Genomic DNA, 15018 nt, shown 5'->3' on the forward strand with positions numbered 1-15018 from the left:
TTTTTATAACAATTTTTTTACTATATGTATATATAAAAAAAATAAGAAATTAAATTATAAACAAACATATATATTTTATGAATCAACCAAAAGATAAACTTATAACAAATTTATTTTTTTAGCCTTTTGAGAGGCAAAATTATTTATTAAATAATCATAGTAAAATTTCTTCAATATTTTTTCTCTTTAATAGACAACATTGCTAATCCATTTAATTTTTTTTTTAGGAAACAAATGATCTTAAATAAGATTTTATAAATTTTAGTTTTGAAAAATTTTCTTTATGCAATGCAACTCAAAGTGAAAATTTTACAATATTTTATAAGAGATCACTACAAGAAATATAAGTTTTAGCTACTACAAAGTTGGTAGCAAATAATCTATATTTGGTAGCTAATACTTTTTTTGCTACCAAATTTTTTGGTAGCAAATTGGTAGTTGTATCTCGGTCGCTGAAAGTATTTTGCTACCAAATGTTTGGTAGTTGATACTATTTTTTTGGCTTCTAATTTTTTGGTAGCAAATAATATTTATTCTAGTAGCAAAATTATTAGCTTTTAATATTCAATATAATTATTTTGCTACCAAAAATTAGTAGCAAAACTAATAAATTATAATGTCCAACTATTTATTACCAGTTTTTGGTAGTAAATTATATAAAATAATTATATAATTAATAATGATATAATTAATAATGGTAATAATTTCTTTTTTCTTTATATAATGAAATATATATTATAGTACAATCTTTAAGTACGTACAACAAACTATTTTTTAAAAAAAAACAACAAATGGTTAAAGTTATTAAATTTGTACATGCATCAATTCATAAATATTGAGTCACATTTTTAAGTGCACACATGAGCAAATCTAGAAGTATAGTTGCATCTCTTTGGTTCACAACTTCCATAGCCATGTGTAGTTTGTTATTGTTGGGTGGGTTGTTAACAGTGGCAGGATCAAAACCTTTTGGTAGAGATAGAGCTTCTCTGCTCTTATACTTCTACTCCCATATTCCATCACATGAGATCCACCGTTGACGAAATCGTTGGCATTCGCAGTCCGTTCCTTGACCTACAGAGCAAAACACATTTGGTCATCAAACGCAGCATACAATGGAAGCAAAAATTAGCTGTTTTGAATGGCTTAGTTGTTCTCACATACCATTTCATATTTTTATGTTTAATATCATGAATCATGAGAGCCGTGGACCAAGATAGCAATACGCTTAGCACTGTCTGACCAAAGATTATCCCCTTTATATATATCCAATCTGGTAGGACAAACAACTTCCTAAGTACCTCAAAACTCTTACTTTACTCAATGATTAGATAACTCGAATTTGTAATTTGCTGTGGAGGCAGTTTCATGCATGCATAATATATGTATATGTATACAAGACAAGATTGTTACCTCACTCGGGCTATCTGGAGAAAACCACCGCAATAAGACCCCAAGATGAACAAAGGCAGAAATCAACTTGAAGAGCAGTGGCGTTGTTACCAGACTGAGAGCTGTCGTTCCAAGAAGCAACAGATATAATTTTCCCTGCAAAAGAGCTTAATCCTTCAGAAAAATTGCAGCAGAAAAACTTGCAGTTTGGTTTAAATTTGATAAAGTTCACATTGGCAAAATTGACAATTTTTAAGAAAAATCCACTGAATGACCAAAATTTTTGTACCTCTCTACAAGCATTCACAAGAAAAGAGATGTATTCCTTTAAAAAAGTACAATAATAAACCAAACTCCTCTGTCACTCTATAGAACAAAATTGGGTGCAGGGTTCACGGATTAACTTTACTCTTTTTTCTTTTTTTTTTTGAAGAAGCGATATTAGGGTACCAAACAATAAGCAAATGAGATAACAAAATTGAGGAACAGCAAATGGACGAGTTCACTTAAACAATACGATTCGAATACTTAAACAAACTGATACGTTATTTTCTTTTTTTTTTTGAAAAAAAAAACAGCACAATATTATATAGGCCAAAAGCATAAAAATGCTACTTGCTCTAGACAACTGAAGCGTATAGTTTCCAACATAAATCCCCGGCGCTGCTGCATATTTGAACATCAATGGCAGTATGTGGCATAGCAATCCCAGTAGCAGAAGAAGTGAGTTCACATCTGCCTGTTTCTGCACTTATTATTATACTAGGCCAAACAAGCCAAATTGTTTTCAAAAAATAATTTTCTGTTTTTAAAAACAAAAAACAATTTTTTAGTTATGATGTCAAACATGCACTAATTTTTATGAATTCAAACCAACAATAGTAGGAGGACAAATTATACGAACTTTCCCTGTGATTGATTAGCTATTGGTTCAAAAATTAGAACATACTTTTATGAATTTCTTTTTAAAAAAATTCATCTTAAAGATCAACCCTACTTGACCAGGGAAATATGTTTGTGTATGTGTGTTCAAGTGTGTTTATTGTTTACACAAACATATATCACAGAGAGTGGATTTGTATGAACAATATACTAAACTGGATCAATGTATTAGAGATTTCTATGATCAAATCCATTGAACTGGATCCATGCGTGTGTGCAAATTTATATTTATTTACTCATAAATGTATCATATTGAGATTATTTTAATTATAAATTTCTCTCAACCTGGTCAAAGTATGTTTGTGAATACTTATTGTTTGCACAAACATGTATCAACAAGAACTTATTTTAGTTATCATATTTAATCCCCCTTTGTGTAGCCAGTGTTGGTAAACACATGTAAAGAACCTAGACAAGTAGATAAACCAGCTTAGTTGTTAAAATAGGGAATGCAAATTAATGGTTTCATAATGTTATGTTTCAGACAACACACTTTCTACTGTAAAAAAAAATGTTAAATGATGACTTTCAAGAATGTCAACCAGTAAAAAGTAAAAATATATTTTCACAATTTTAAGTTAGTAATATATAGATTAACTTATGAGTGAATAATGATAAATTTTCCAAAATAATTGAACACAATTCTCATCAGTAGTTAAACTCATCACTTAAAGGCTCCTCACCTTTCATCTGATCAAAACGAAGTGGACATACACAATTGTATACAAGATACAAATTCTATTTTAGATTCAAATCAATATTAAAAATTTTGTCTAAAAAAACTACCAAAAAAGTAAAGAATTTTACATATAACCTGACATGAATTCAGAAGTGATTTGTAAATTCTTTTATGTTGCCAAATATACTGTGAAACCTCCAGACTACATGATCTCAACAAAAACCTGTAATGCTGATCCTAGTACAATATTAAGCATTTTTTTTTTTGCAGCTCTTAAAAACACACAAGTGACTCATTCACATCAATACATTACAGTGTTTACGATCACTATTACTCAACAGCTTGACCGTTGCCAAAATATCATATGTCACCACAAAACTTCACATATTATGGGAGCTAGCTGCTGCTTCTAGCAACCTAAACCCTCCAAATCCAAATGCAACAATTCATCAACATAGAACATATAAAGAAAAAAAGCATTCAAATAAAAGAAAAACTCGATGCTGTAGCATGGACTGTCTCAAAATACACTTGAATGGTGAATTAACTTGAAAGATCTACCAGCTAACCAATTCTACGACTACGATCAAGATCAAGGCAAGAATTGACTACAACAGATATAATTCAGATAAATTTGAAAAATATAGAAAAAACTATAATGGAATGCTCAAATTCTGAAGAAAATACATATCTCAAGTTTTAGAAATAAAAAAGTGAAAAATGGGTATTGCTATTAAGAATAAATATTATCACCTCAACAACACCATAATTGAAATCTAATCACTGAAGTTAGAAAAAAAAACATAACAAAATGACAAATTGGCATCGATTGAGGTCAGAGAATTCACTTTCACATTCAAGTAACATCCATCAACATACTTATGGGGTAGCTACTGCCACCGTTTCTCTCTGGTTTTCCTCGACACCGAACACAGCGATAGTAAAGCTCCAACTATCAATCTCAGCTTTTTAACAAATTCATAGCACACATGCCCTTCCCAGTATTACGTGCCACCTGATTCCGATTAGGATTAATTTTCTAACTAACTAATTAACCTATTTTAAAGCTAGATATTAGGATGAATTTGAATTTGAATAACAATAAAATTGCCAGATGAAAAAAAAATAAGAATAAAAAAGAGATTATATATCATTAAAATATTTAAAATATTTATATTTAAAAATAATAAAACCCTAAATAAAACCTAAATATCTCCCCATATATAGTTCTGTCGATCTATTCTTCCTTCTGTCAATATATTTCTGCCAAAAAAAATAGAACTCATCCGAAAACCTCAATATCTATATCTATATATTATTATGAAAAGTAAAGATTTTTGGATTGAAGAGCTTTGAAAAACAAGGACTGAAAGACAAAAAGGTATAATGTATATTTATATGTCTAGATTAGATATAGTAATGTATGTATGATATGTGTGGATACTGATTGAAATTTATGATGAATAACATAAATTTCTTTATAATAGGTGTGTGAGGCCATTTTTGAAGGAAAATTTCCAATTCGAGGCAATTGGAGGACTTGATCACAATAAGGTATATTGTTTGTTTATTTAAATGTTTTGATAAATGGATACTGTTTTTTTTTTTTACTCTCAGCCTTTAATTCAGACGACAGCCCTTTTATTAAAGAGCTACAAGTCGTATTATAAACACATAAACACAGCCACTAAAGATTAACCCTAGCCGTTCTCCTTCTTTGTTCTTCTCTGAAGAACACAGAGACATCAACAAAATCAACCCAGAAATTAATCCTTGCTGCCCAATTCGAAATACCCCAAACAGAGCCTCCTTCTTCGTTGTTCTTCTTTGAAGAACACGAAGAACAACCCTCTTACAAACCCAGAAAATAAAACCCAGCAGCACCCCTTTCTAAACCGATTCTAACCCAGAAAATCCCAAGCAGAAAAATAAAAAACAGACAGCATCAACAAATTAATTTATATACAAATTAAGATTTAGATATTAATCAAATTATGAAAGTGAATAAAATACCTTTCTTAGAAATTCTCAATTAAGCAAATAGCTTCCTTTGCTCCTTTGACAGAAACTACCAATCTTTTTTCTTTGAGATTGACTGCTCCTATAATTGCAAAGTGGAATTGTTTGCTGTCCACGGATCTTATGCTCTTAATAACTGTGTCGTTCAGATAGTTCATTCTAATATTCTGTTCATTCCATTCCATTAATTAATTATCCAAACAATATACATATAAAAATAAAATAAAATAAATATATAGTACTCACAACGGGGAGTTTGCTGCAATATTGGGTCCTTTTACAATGCTGTCCCCAGCTGGATTCACCGTTACCGTCAAAAGTTCCGCCACCATAAATGGTTAGCTGGTTGATTTTTTCAAAAGTAATCCATCCCTGCCCCTCTTGGAACCCATTAGCCTTAGATGGAGCCTGAAGTGTGCCTGCGATTTTGTTGTTTAGGCAGAAAGAGTTGATTGTGGTAAGTGTCGGACCTGGGGTTGTTCTATTGATCCCTGAGAGAGAGTGCGAGATCAGGAGAGGAAACGAGAGAGAGTGCGAGATCAGGAGATCGGAAACGAGAGAGAGTGCGAGAAGGAGAGGAAACGAGAGAGAGAGCGACTGATCATCAGATTCGCACAAAGCTGCGGTTGAAGAAGCTTAGCTGGGAGTGATGAAATTAGGGTTTTTTTACCCAAATTACATTGTTTTTGCCTATATTGGTACTGAAAAAAAATTAAAAAAAAATAAATAGTGTTTAATAATAAAATTTTATTAATATTTTATTTTATATAAAATTTATTTATTTAATTGTATTAAATTTTTTTAATTTTTTTTCTCAATTTATATTTTTAAAAAGACTTAAGTTTTTTTAATTTTTTTTTTTCCAATTTATATTTTTAAAATATTTATTTATATATTTTTGAAAAATAATTCTAGTGAAAATTCTTTTTTTTTTAATTTTAATTAAAAATTAAAAAGTGTTAGTAGTTAATATTTGAATAAAAAAAATATAATTTTTTTTATAATATAATTACTTTTAAAAAATATTCATTAATATTATTTTTTTATTGTTTTTTTTAAATTTGGTCATATTGTTTCTTTGGATTTTTTTTTCTAGTGTAACACATCATCCTCACACCTCTGAAAAGGAATAAACAAGCTATGGATAAGAGTTGGATTTCTAATAACAATAGATTGTCTGCCAAGTACAATAAGGGATTGCAAAAATTCATTAGATTATCAAGTAGTCATCTGAATGAGGAGAATAAGATTCGGTGCCCATGTGTTATGTGTATGAATTTATACTTTCATGACTTACAGACAATTGAGCGTCATATCTACGTAAAAGGGTTTTATACTCGATATGTTAACTGGGTACATCACGGGGAAGATATTTTAGAAGAAAGTGATCATGATAATAATGATGCTACTGATGTCGAAGATTTCAGTGATATTGGCGATAATAATAATGACATTGACCATGATGACAATGATGATATGATCCCAGCAATTGAAGACTTGGCTCAAGAAGTTCCTACACATAATGCTTCTGAGAATTTTGAGGATTCAAGTCATAAGGAGAAATGGAAAAACTTCCATAACTTATTTGATGAAGTAGAAAAAGAATTGTATCCTGGATGTACAAAGTTTTCAAGTTTGACTTTCATGGTTAAGCTAATGCATATAAAAGTATTGACTAGCTTGAGTATTAAAGGCTTCGACATGATTCTTGAGCTTCTTAAGGATGCATTTCCTGATGATAACAAAATCCCAAATTCTTATTATGAGGTTAAGAAAATATTGAGTGGTCTTGGTTTAGAGTGCGAAACAATAGATGTATGTAAGGATGATTGTTGTTTGTACTGGAAAAATAATAAAGATGCTACAAATTGTCCTATATGTGGTCATGAAAGATATGAGTACCAAGGAACTAAAGGAAAAAAAATACCACATAAAAAGATGCATTATTTTCCAATAACTCCCCGTTTACAACGACTTTTTATGTCAAGACACACCGCAGCAGATATGAGGTGGCACAAAGAAAAACGTGTGGATACTGAAGGTGTACTTAGACATCCGGCAGATGCAGAGGCTTGGAAAGATTTCGATAAGCAATATCCTGATTTTGCCAAAGAGCCTCGAAACATTAGGTTGGGATTTGCAACAGATGGGTTTAATCCGTTTGGTGATTTATCAAACTCATACAGCATGTGGCCAGTAATACTAATGCCATATAATATGCCACCATGGATATGCATGAAACGAGAATCTTTAATGATGGCAGTACTTATTCCCCGGACGTCGTGCTCCAGGTAAGGACATAGATGTCTATTTACAACCCTTAATTGAAGAACTAAAAGAATTATGGGAGAAAGGAGTAAGAACTTTTGATGTTGTTGATAAAACATATTTTACAATGCGTGCTGCTGTGTTATGGACAATTAATGATTTCCCTGCATATGGTACTGTGTCCGGCTATAGCACTCAAGGGTATAAGGCATGTCCAGTTTGTGAGGATGACACATCTTCATTTCGAGTTAGGGGTAAGATCTCTTACATGGGACATCGTCGATATTTGTGTGCTGAACATCAGTGGCGCAATGATAAGGAATACGATGGTACAATTGAAACACGAAATCCCCCTCGCAGTTAACAAGTGATGAAATTTTAACTAAATTAGATGGTATGTGGAAATGTAGGCCGGGTAAAAATGTTGATATTGTAAAAGATGATCAGAATCAGATGAAGAATGCAGGCTATCAAAATAAAACAAATTGGAGGCGTAAAAGTATTTTGTGGGAGTTAGCATACTGGCCCAAACTTAAACTAAGGCATAATTTGGATGTGATGCATATTGAGAAAAATATATGTGATAGTGTGGTTGGAACAATGTTTAGCATCGACGGCAAGTGTAAGGATACCGATAAGGCACGACTTGACTTACAAGATTTGAAAATTCGTAAGCAATTGCAAATGAAGAAACGGGGGAACAAGTGGGTGAAACCTACGGCTTGTTATACATTATCGATGAAGGAACGACAAACTATTTGTAAGTTCTTGGAGTCTGTTAAATTTCCAGATGGATATGCAGCAAACTTGTCTCGAAATATAATTATGAAAGATGGGAAGATTACTGGTTTAAAAAGTCACGATTGTCATATATTATTACAGATATTGCTACCTATTTGTGTAAGGCCATACTTGAAAAAAAAAGTGATGAGTGTAATTGCTGAATTATCCTTATTTTTTCAAAAACTATGTGCGAAGACATTGTATGTGAAAGACTTAAATGATTTGGAAGAAGGCATCGTGTTCACACTTTGTAAGATGGAAAGTATTTTCCCCCCTGCCTTTTTCGATGTGATGATTCATCTAGCGGTCCACTTGCCAAAGGAAGCCAAGTTAGGTGGTCCTGTCCAAATGCGATGGATGTATTCAATTGAAAGGTAACAAAATTTTTGTTACCTTAACAAATAATGAATTTTAAAAATGTGCACTAATGTATATATTAATTATATAACCTTTTATAGGGAAATGGGTCATTTGAAAAAATATGTAAAGAACAAAGCTCGGCCTGAAGGTTCCATTGCTAAAGGATATATAATTAGTGAGGCATTAAATTTTTGTTCTATGTATCTTCATGGGATAGAAACTCGTTTCAATCGTCCAGATCGAAATCCAGATGATGTCGGAGTAAGAAGAGAATCAACATTATCCATATTCAACTTACCAACTAGACCATTTGGGAAACAATCATCAATCAGAATAAGTGAAGATGAACGAAATATGGTTCATTGGTACATTCTGAATAATTGTCCTGAATTGGAGCCATATTTGGAGTAAGTTTTCTTTAATTCATCTTAAATATATCCTAAAAAATTTATGTTGTCGTAAATAAAATAATTCTTATCTGAGAGTTACTTACTTTGAATCAGAGAACACAGATTGTTTTTACAATCTAAAGGTGTTTTGGATATTGACGAATCGCAGAAAAAAAAATTTCCATCTTGGTTTGAAAATAAAGTAAGTTCGTAAATTTGTATATCTTTCAAATGGAATATGCATATTTATTCTCATTTTAACTATACAAATTATTATCTCAGGTTAAAAGAATGAATGAATGCTCATATTCTACAGCCCAAGATGATTTATATGCCATTGCAATTCAGCCTAATTTTTTAATTTGCAAGTATGCTGGTTGTATGGTTAATGGTGTTAGATATCACACAAAAACTCGAGATGAAAAACGAGTCACTCAAAATTATGGAATTCGAGTTGAGGCAGAATATAATGGGAACCTTTGTGATTTTTATGGTGTCATCGATGAAATATGGGAAGTACATTACATCTATTTCAATAAGGTGATATTGTTCAAATGTTCTTGGTATAACACCAGTGAGAGTCCACGTAGAATCTATACGGAATATCATATGACTAGTATAAATATTAGCTCATATTGGTTTGAAGACGAACCCGTTTCTTCTTGCAAATCAAGTTAATCCAAACATTCTATTTAGATGACATTAAAAAAGGAGAAAATTGGAAAGTGGTGCAAAAGGTAAACCATCGTCATATTTGGGAAATACCATCAGAGCCTGAAGTTGATGATGGAGAACGAGTTGTCCAGAATCGTGAAGCATATCAAGAAGATTCCTCAAACAACATTAATCTCACATTGGATTCTTCAAACAACATGGACGACGTTCTAATTCGAAAAGATATTGATGAAGTTGAAACTGATGAGTTATTGATTGACTCCCCAAAAGATCAAAATAATCAAGTTCAACACGAATTAAACATTGATGATATTGATGAAGAAGCACTACTTAGTGGTTCAGATTCTGAAACTGACTGTGATGAAAGTGATTAATATAAAGGGTGTGTAAATAACTTTATTTTGTTAATGGGATAATTTAATATTAGCTACTAATAATTTATCATTTCAGATTTTATTATGTCAAGTAGTACGAGAAAAGGTAGTTCAAAACGGGGACGCACTGATACTTCAGATCAACCCTTGAGTAGTACGAGAAGATTTAGCTCTAAACGGGCACACAATGATACTCAATCACCATCAGATTCACCGCAATCCTTGACACCTTCTACTGATGACCCTTCAACAGTTCCATTACATGATGAACAACGTCAATCTTCAAAAGGTACAAAAATTTATCATCACTCTTATTTTGGAAAAAAATACATTTATAAATACTTATTAATTATATATTTTTCTTACAAAAAATAGAAATACAAAAGAATGTACGTGGTCCTACTCGTGGAGATCGCTTAAGCCGTGAACTGAAGAATGACAAAATAACTAATCTAACTATTACCTATAATAAGGGCGAGCTTCGAGTTTATGGTGATAATGCTTCTGATTTTACAACTAATGTTGGCGTAAATGTACGCCATCATGCTCCATTGCAATATAGTGGTTGGAGCAAAGTTCCACCCGCAGAAAAAAAAGCTGTATATGCTCGTATACAGGTACATTTGTTAATATATTCATTTTTCAATATTTTTTTTAATTAGGTAATTTTATATTTATTTATTCAAAACTTATGCAGGATGTATTCAAATTGGACTTTGCAAAAGATCCATATCTTGAGGTAATTTGTGATGAATATTGCAAAAATGCATACAGCAATCATCGTCATAATTGTCACCGACATTATAAAAAAATGATCGAGGAAGGAAAAAATCCATTAGAGCATCGACCTACGAGTTTGGTGATAAAAGAAGCTGACTGGAAATGGATGTGCACTGCATGTTTCTCCAGCGAAGAGTGGAAGGTATCATAATGTCTATTTCATCATATAAATTTTTAATTTTCTTAAAAAATTATTAATGTCAATTACTTTTTTTTTGCAGAAAAAGTCTGTGGCTGGCTCAAAAAATAGATCAAAAGTAAAATTTATGCATAGGGGTGGAAGTAAATCATTTACTCAACACTTACATGAGACGGTAAAAATAATTTATTATTAATAATTAATTTTAAATTACTATGTATAAGTTTTAAAAAAAATTTCACTTAATTATTTCAGAAGTCTACACCGGTAATGGATGTAGATGAAGGACAATCAAAGTCTATTAAAGCTGGAGAGATTGAAACATTCAAAAAAACTCACTACACAGAAAAAAATGGATGGATCAACCAAATTGCTGAGGAAAAATATGTATGCAACACATTCACTATAAGTTAATAACATTTTCTCCACTATTTACATTTTATATAAATATATTACACAATTTTTTTTATCTTTGTAGAAAGAGATGATTGAGTTACGTGAAGATCAACTTAATCAACTCGAAGCTGGTACATTAATAATGGTAGACGATGCTGCTATCTATAGACAAGTTTTAGGTGATGCTAAGTATGGGTGGCTAAGAGGGACTGGACCTGTAATAGGAAAAAAATTATCAATAGAGTTATCATCTAAATCCAAGGAGCTTCAAGAACAACGCATTGAAAAATTAGAAAAAATCATCAAAGATTTTACCAGTGAAAAAGATGGTGTTTTTGAAAAATATCTTCAAGAAAAAGTGGACAAGCGGGTTGAATCATTGGAAAGAAAATTCTTGGAAGGACATAAATTTCAATCATCATCAAATAAAGAGACAAATCCACCACAACAGTGGCCAACTCCACCAACAATGGTTTTTTCTTTTTTTTTTTATTTAAAATAATATTGATTTTACTACTATTATAACTAATTCTTCTATGTTGTTTGTAGGATAAAACTTATAGATTAACTTTGGGAGACGGTGATGTAGTTGCTATTGGTGAAATTTTTCCGGGAAAACAAGTTCATGGGAAAGATTTGGAAAAAGGCAATGTACGAGTACGCATAATTGAATGTTTGAATGAAAATGCTCGTCTTCCTGTCCATGTTCGTGATGATTTAATCTTCGTAAAAGATGCAGTCCAAAGCTTTGTTGCATGGCCGGAACACTTAATCATCTTTGGTGATTCTGAGGTAAAAGAAAATAGTTTGATTTGTATTTAGCCTTTCTATTATAATTATTTATTGTTTAATAATATTTTAGGCATTAAAAACTATGGAGAAAAATGAACATTTATCTCCACACATGCCAACTCAGAAAGCTTCAACAAGTTCGATGAATGTGAAAGACTCTCCTGTTCCATTTGTTATGCCCAAAATCATCCCAAGGAGCGTCAAAGCTATATTGTTAAGTGTTCAATATCGCAAAAGTAGAGAAGAGTATCGTATTGAAATGGATCCAAATATTTTTGGGTCTGATCAAGATTTGTATATTGAACCTAAAGATATAGTTCATCTTGGCACAAATGTTGAGATTGGAGCTGAGTGTATCGCATTTTATATAAGGTAAGAGATTTTTTTATCATATTTTTTAATCGCACACTTAATAACATTATTTAATTTGGTATTGTTATAATGTTTAGGATCTTACATGAAAGGTTAAAAAATTCAAAAAGAGAGAAGTATTTTCGTTTTATTCATCCAAGTTGGGCTTCTATAGTGGGATCCTATTTGCAGCAAAATGTAGAATCAATAGCAGATCGATTAGCAAGCGCAGGGGAGATGCAACTTTCATTGATCCCTATTAATTTAGGGTAAGATTAACTTAAATTATTATTTTAGCTATATAGTAATATATTTATATATTAAAATTTTTTCTTCCATCACTAGTTATCATTGGGTGCTAATAATAATTGATCCATCACGTGAGATGTGTTTCTGGCTCAATCCAACTGGAGAACTACCAAGTGATACCATTAAGAATTTTATCGCAATGTAAGTGAATAATATTTATCATTAGTATAATAAGCATCAAATTAAAATTTATATGTAATAGTGTTGATGTTAATTTGTTTATTATTTAGGATTTTTGACTATTACAATGCTTCAAAAAAGAAAACTCCAAGAGCAGCTGGTATTATATGGAAAATTATAAAAGTGAGTAGTCTTTATCTCTCAAAATATATAAAAAAAATTTGTATTTCACAAATATTTAATGATTTTACAACAAAATATTACTTTTAATTATTTATTTTAAGAGATTCTTACACATCTATATAAATGTGCAGTGTCCTCGACAACCCAAACACTTTGAATGTGGATATTATGTTATGAAATACATGCGGGATTTATGCATGGATTCAAGACCTCTCAATTGGTTAAATACTAATGTATATGAAATATACATCTTTTTCAATATATATATATAAATAATATTTAAGTTCACTAATATTTATTAATATTTTTTTTTCAGTGCAACAATAGAATGGAGAATTATTACACAAATGAAGAAATTGATGAAATTCGAATAGAGTGGGCCGATGCATTCATAGAATTGATTTAATATTTTATTATGTTTTTATTCATTTTTATTGAACAAATGAATCATACTATATTATCATTTTATTTTATTTGTTTTTATTAATATTTTAGTTTATCTTTTTTCTCTTCTATTTTTCAACACTCTTTAGAAGTTTCAATAAAGCAACGATATAAGTTTTTATTTTGTGAGAAAATTATAATTCTACTCTTTAAAATTTTTTATTTTTAAAATAATATTTAGTAATACTGTTTGTATTAGGTGCGAACCTAATTATAATTAATTTTAATTTTTTTAAAAAATACATGCAAATTGTATATATTTACCAAATTAATAATTTAGGTAATAAATGCAATAAAGGATAAAAAAAATTACATAAATAATTTACGTTTGGAGAAACATTAAAAATAATATTTATATTTTCGTAAAAAAATCAATTATTTACTGTATTTTCTAATATTTAGTATAACAATTTTATAAATAATAATTATATTTTTACTCTAATAAATGAATTAGTAGGTACAAAATATTATATTTTATTAAATATAAAATACAAAAGTGGTAAATAATATTTTTATACAAGAAAAAATAATTGCTGAGTATTGATTGCGAGAAGAAATATGTTTCTACTAAAAAATGCATATGGTAGCAAAAATTAGTAGCTGAAAATATTATTTTGCTACTAAACACAATTGGTAGTAAAATTGGTAGCAAAAAATACAAAGATCTTTTGCTATTAAGAAATATGGTAGTTAAATTGGTAGCTAAACACAAAAATTTTGCTACCAAAATTTATTGGTAGCTAAAAATCACAATTGCCTACTAAATAATTTGGCAGTAGAAATATTTGGTCTTATTTGTTTGGTATTGGCTACTAAGAAATTTTACTACTAAAATTTGGTAGCAATAAGCTACATTTTGCTACCAATAAAATTTGGTAGCTAAAAGCATGGTAGCTAAAAGATATTTTTCTTGTAGTGGATATAAGTAATTGGAAATAAATTAATTTTATATATATATATATATATAAATAATCAAGTACTTTCAATGGTGTTTAATAGTATCTACATCCATCAATTTTAATATAATAAAATTGAATTAAATACTTATAGTCTAACCAGTTTTTATTTTTCTCCACAAAATTAGTATTATTTAAGTATTTTTTTTTTTTGAGATAAAATACTATTATATTGAATCATAGAGTTAAAATACAATAGGCATTAAAGGCAGAGGCATTTCCTCAAACCAACAACAATTAGTATCCGCCGAAAGTGCAAATTTTGCCAACAAGTGAGCGGCATTATTAGCAGATCTATACACATGGGAGATCTGTGCACCAGGAAAATTGGATACTAAAAGAGAAATATTATCTAATAAACTATGAAACTCAGAAACCGGCCTTTTTGATGGTTTAAAGCCATTGACTACCAACTGTGAATCTGTCTCAATAAAATGTACTGGTAGATCAAGTTCTTGCAACCACTTCAAGCTATACATGAGTGCCATGGCTTCCATTATTTCTGGTTTAAAGCAACCTTGATAGGGGGCTGCCGTAGCAGCAACAATATCTCCATTGCTATTCCGAAGGATAGCTCCAAAACTAGAGAGATGTTTCATCTTGTCAACAGCCGCATCAGTATTAAGCTTCAGCCTACCCGAAGGTGGATTCAGCCATGGAGAATCCT

The 15018-nt window shown here is 30.5% G+C and overlaps 1 protein-coding gene and 1 long non-coding RNA gene across 2 annotated transcripts; one reads left to right on the forward strand and one right to left on the reverse strand.

The window, feature by feature from the left end:
- Window positions 1–355: 355 nt before the first annotated feature.
- On the reverse strand, window positions 356–5484 carry LOC133037762 (uncharacterized). Its single transcript, XR_009687767.1, has 4 exons — window positions 5279–5484; window positions 1414–5199; window positions 1165–1273; window positions 356–1074 (listed from the first exon to the last, which is right to left on the reverse strand). It is a non-coding gene; the product is annotated as an uncharacterized LOC133037762 (long non-coding RNA).
- A 688-nt stretch (window positions 5485–6172) lies between these two features.
- LOC133038079 (uncharacterized) lies at window positions 6173–7664 on the forward strand. Its single transcript, XM_061116125.1, has 2 exons — window positions 6173–7228; window positions 7296–7664. The coding sequence occupies exons 1-2, from the start codon at window positions 6173–6175 to the stop codon at window positions 7662–7664; spliced, it is 1425 nt and encodes a 474-aa protein (XP_060972108.1).
- Window positions 7665–15018: the final 7354 nt, after the last annotated feature.

Source organism: Cannabis sativa, chromosome 5 (genome assembly GCF_029168945.1).
Source record: "Cannabis sativa cultivar Pink pepper isolate KNU-18-1 chromosome 5, ASM2916894v1, whole genome shotgun sequence".
Classification (NCBI taxonomy): Eukaryota; Viridiplantae; Streptophyta; class Magnoliopsida; order Rosales; family Cannabaceae; genus Cannabis; species Cannabis sativa.

Bases quoted from the DNA above. Each gene is read 5' to 3' on its own strand.
- LOC133038079 (XM_061116125.1), top strand. From the start codon at position 6,173: ATGGATAAGAGTTGGATTTCTAATAACAATAGATTGTCTGCCAAGTAC. The intron at 7,229-7,295 runs GTAATACTAATG...TAATGATGGCAG, and splicing joins ACTCATACAGCATGTGGCCA to TACTTATTCCCCGGACGTCG.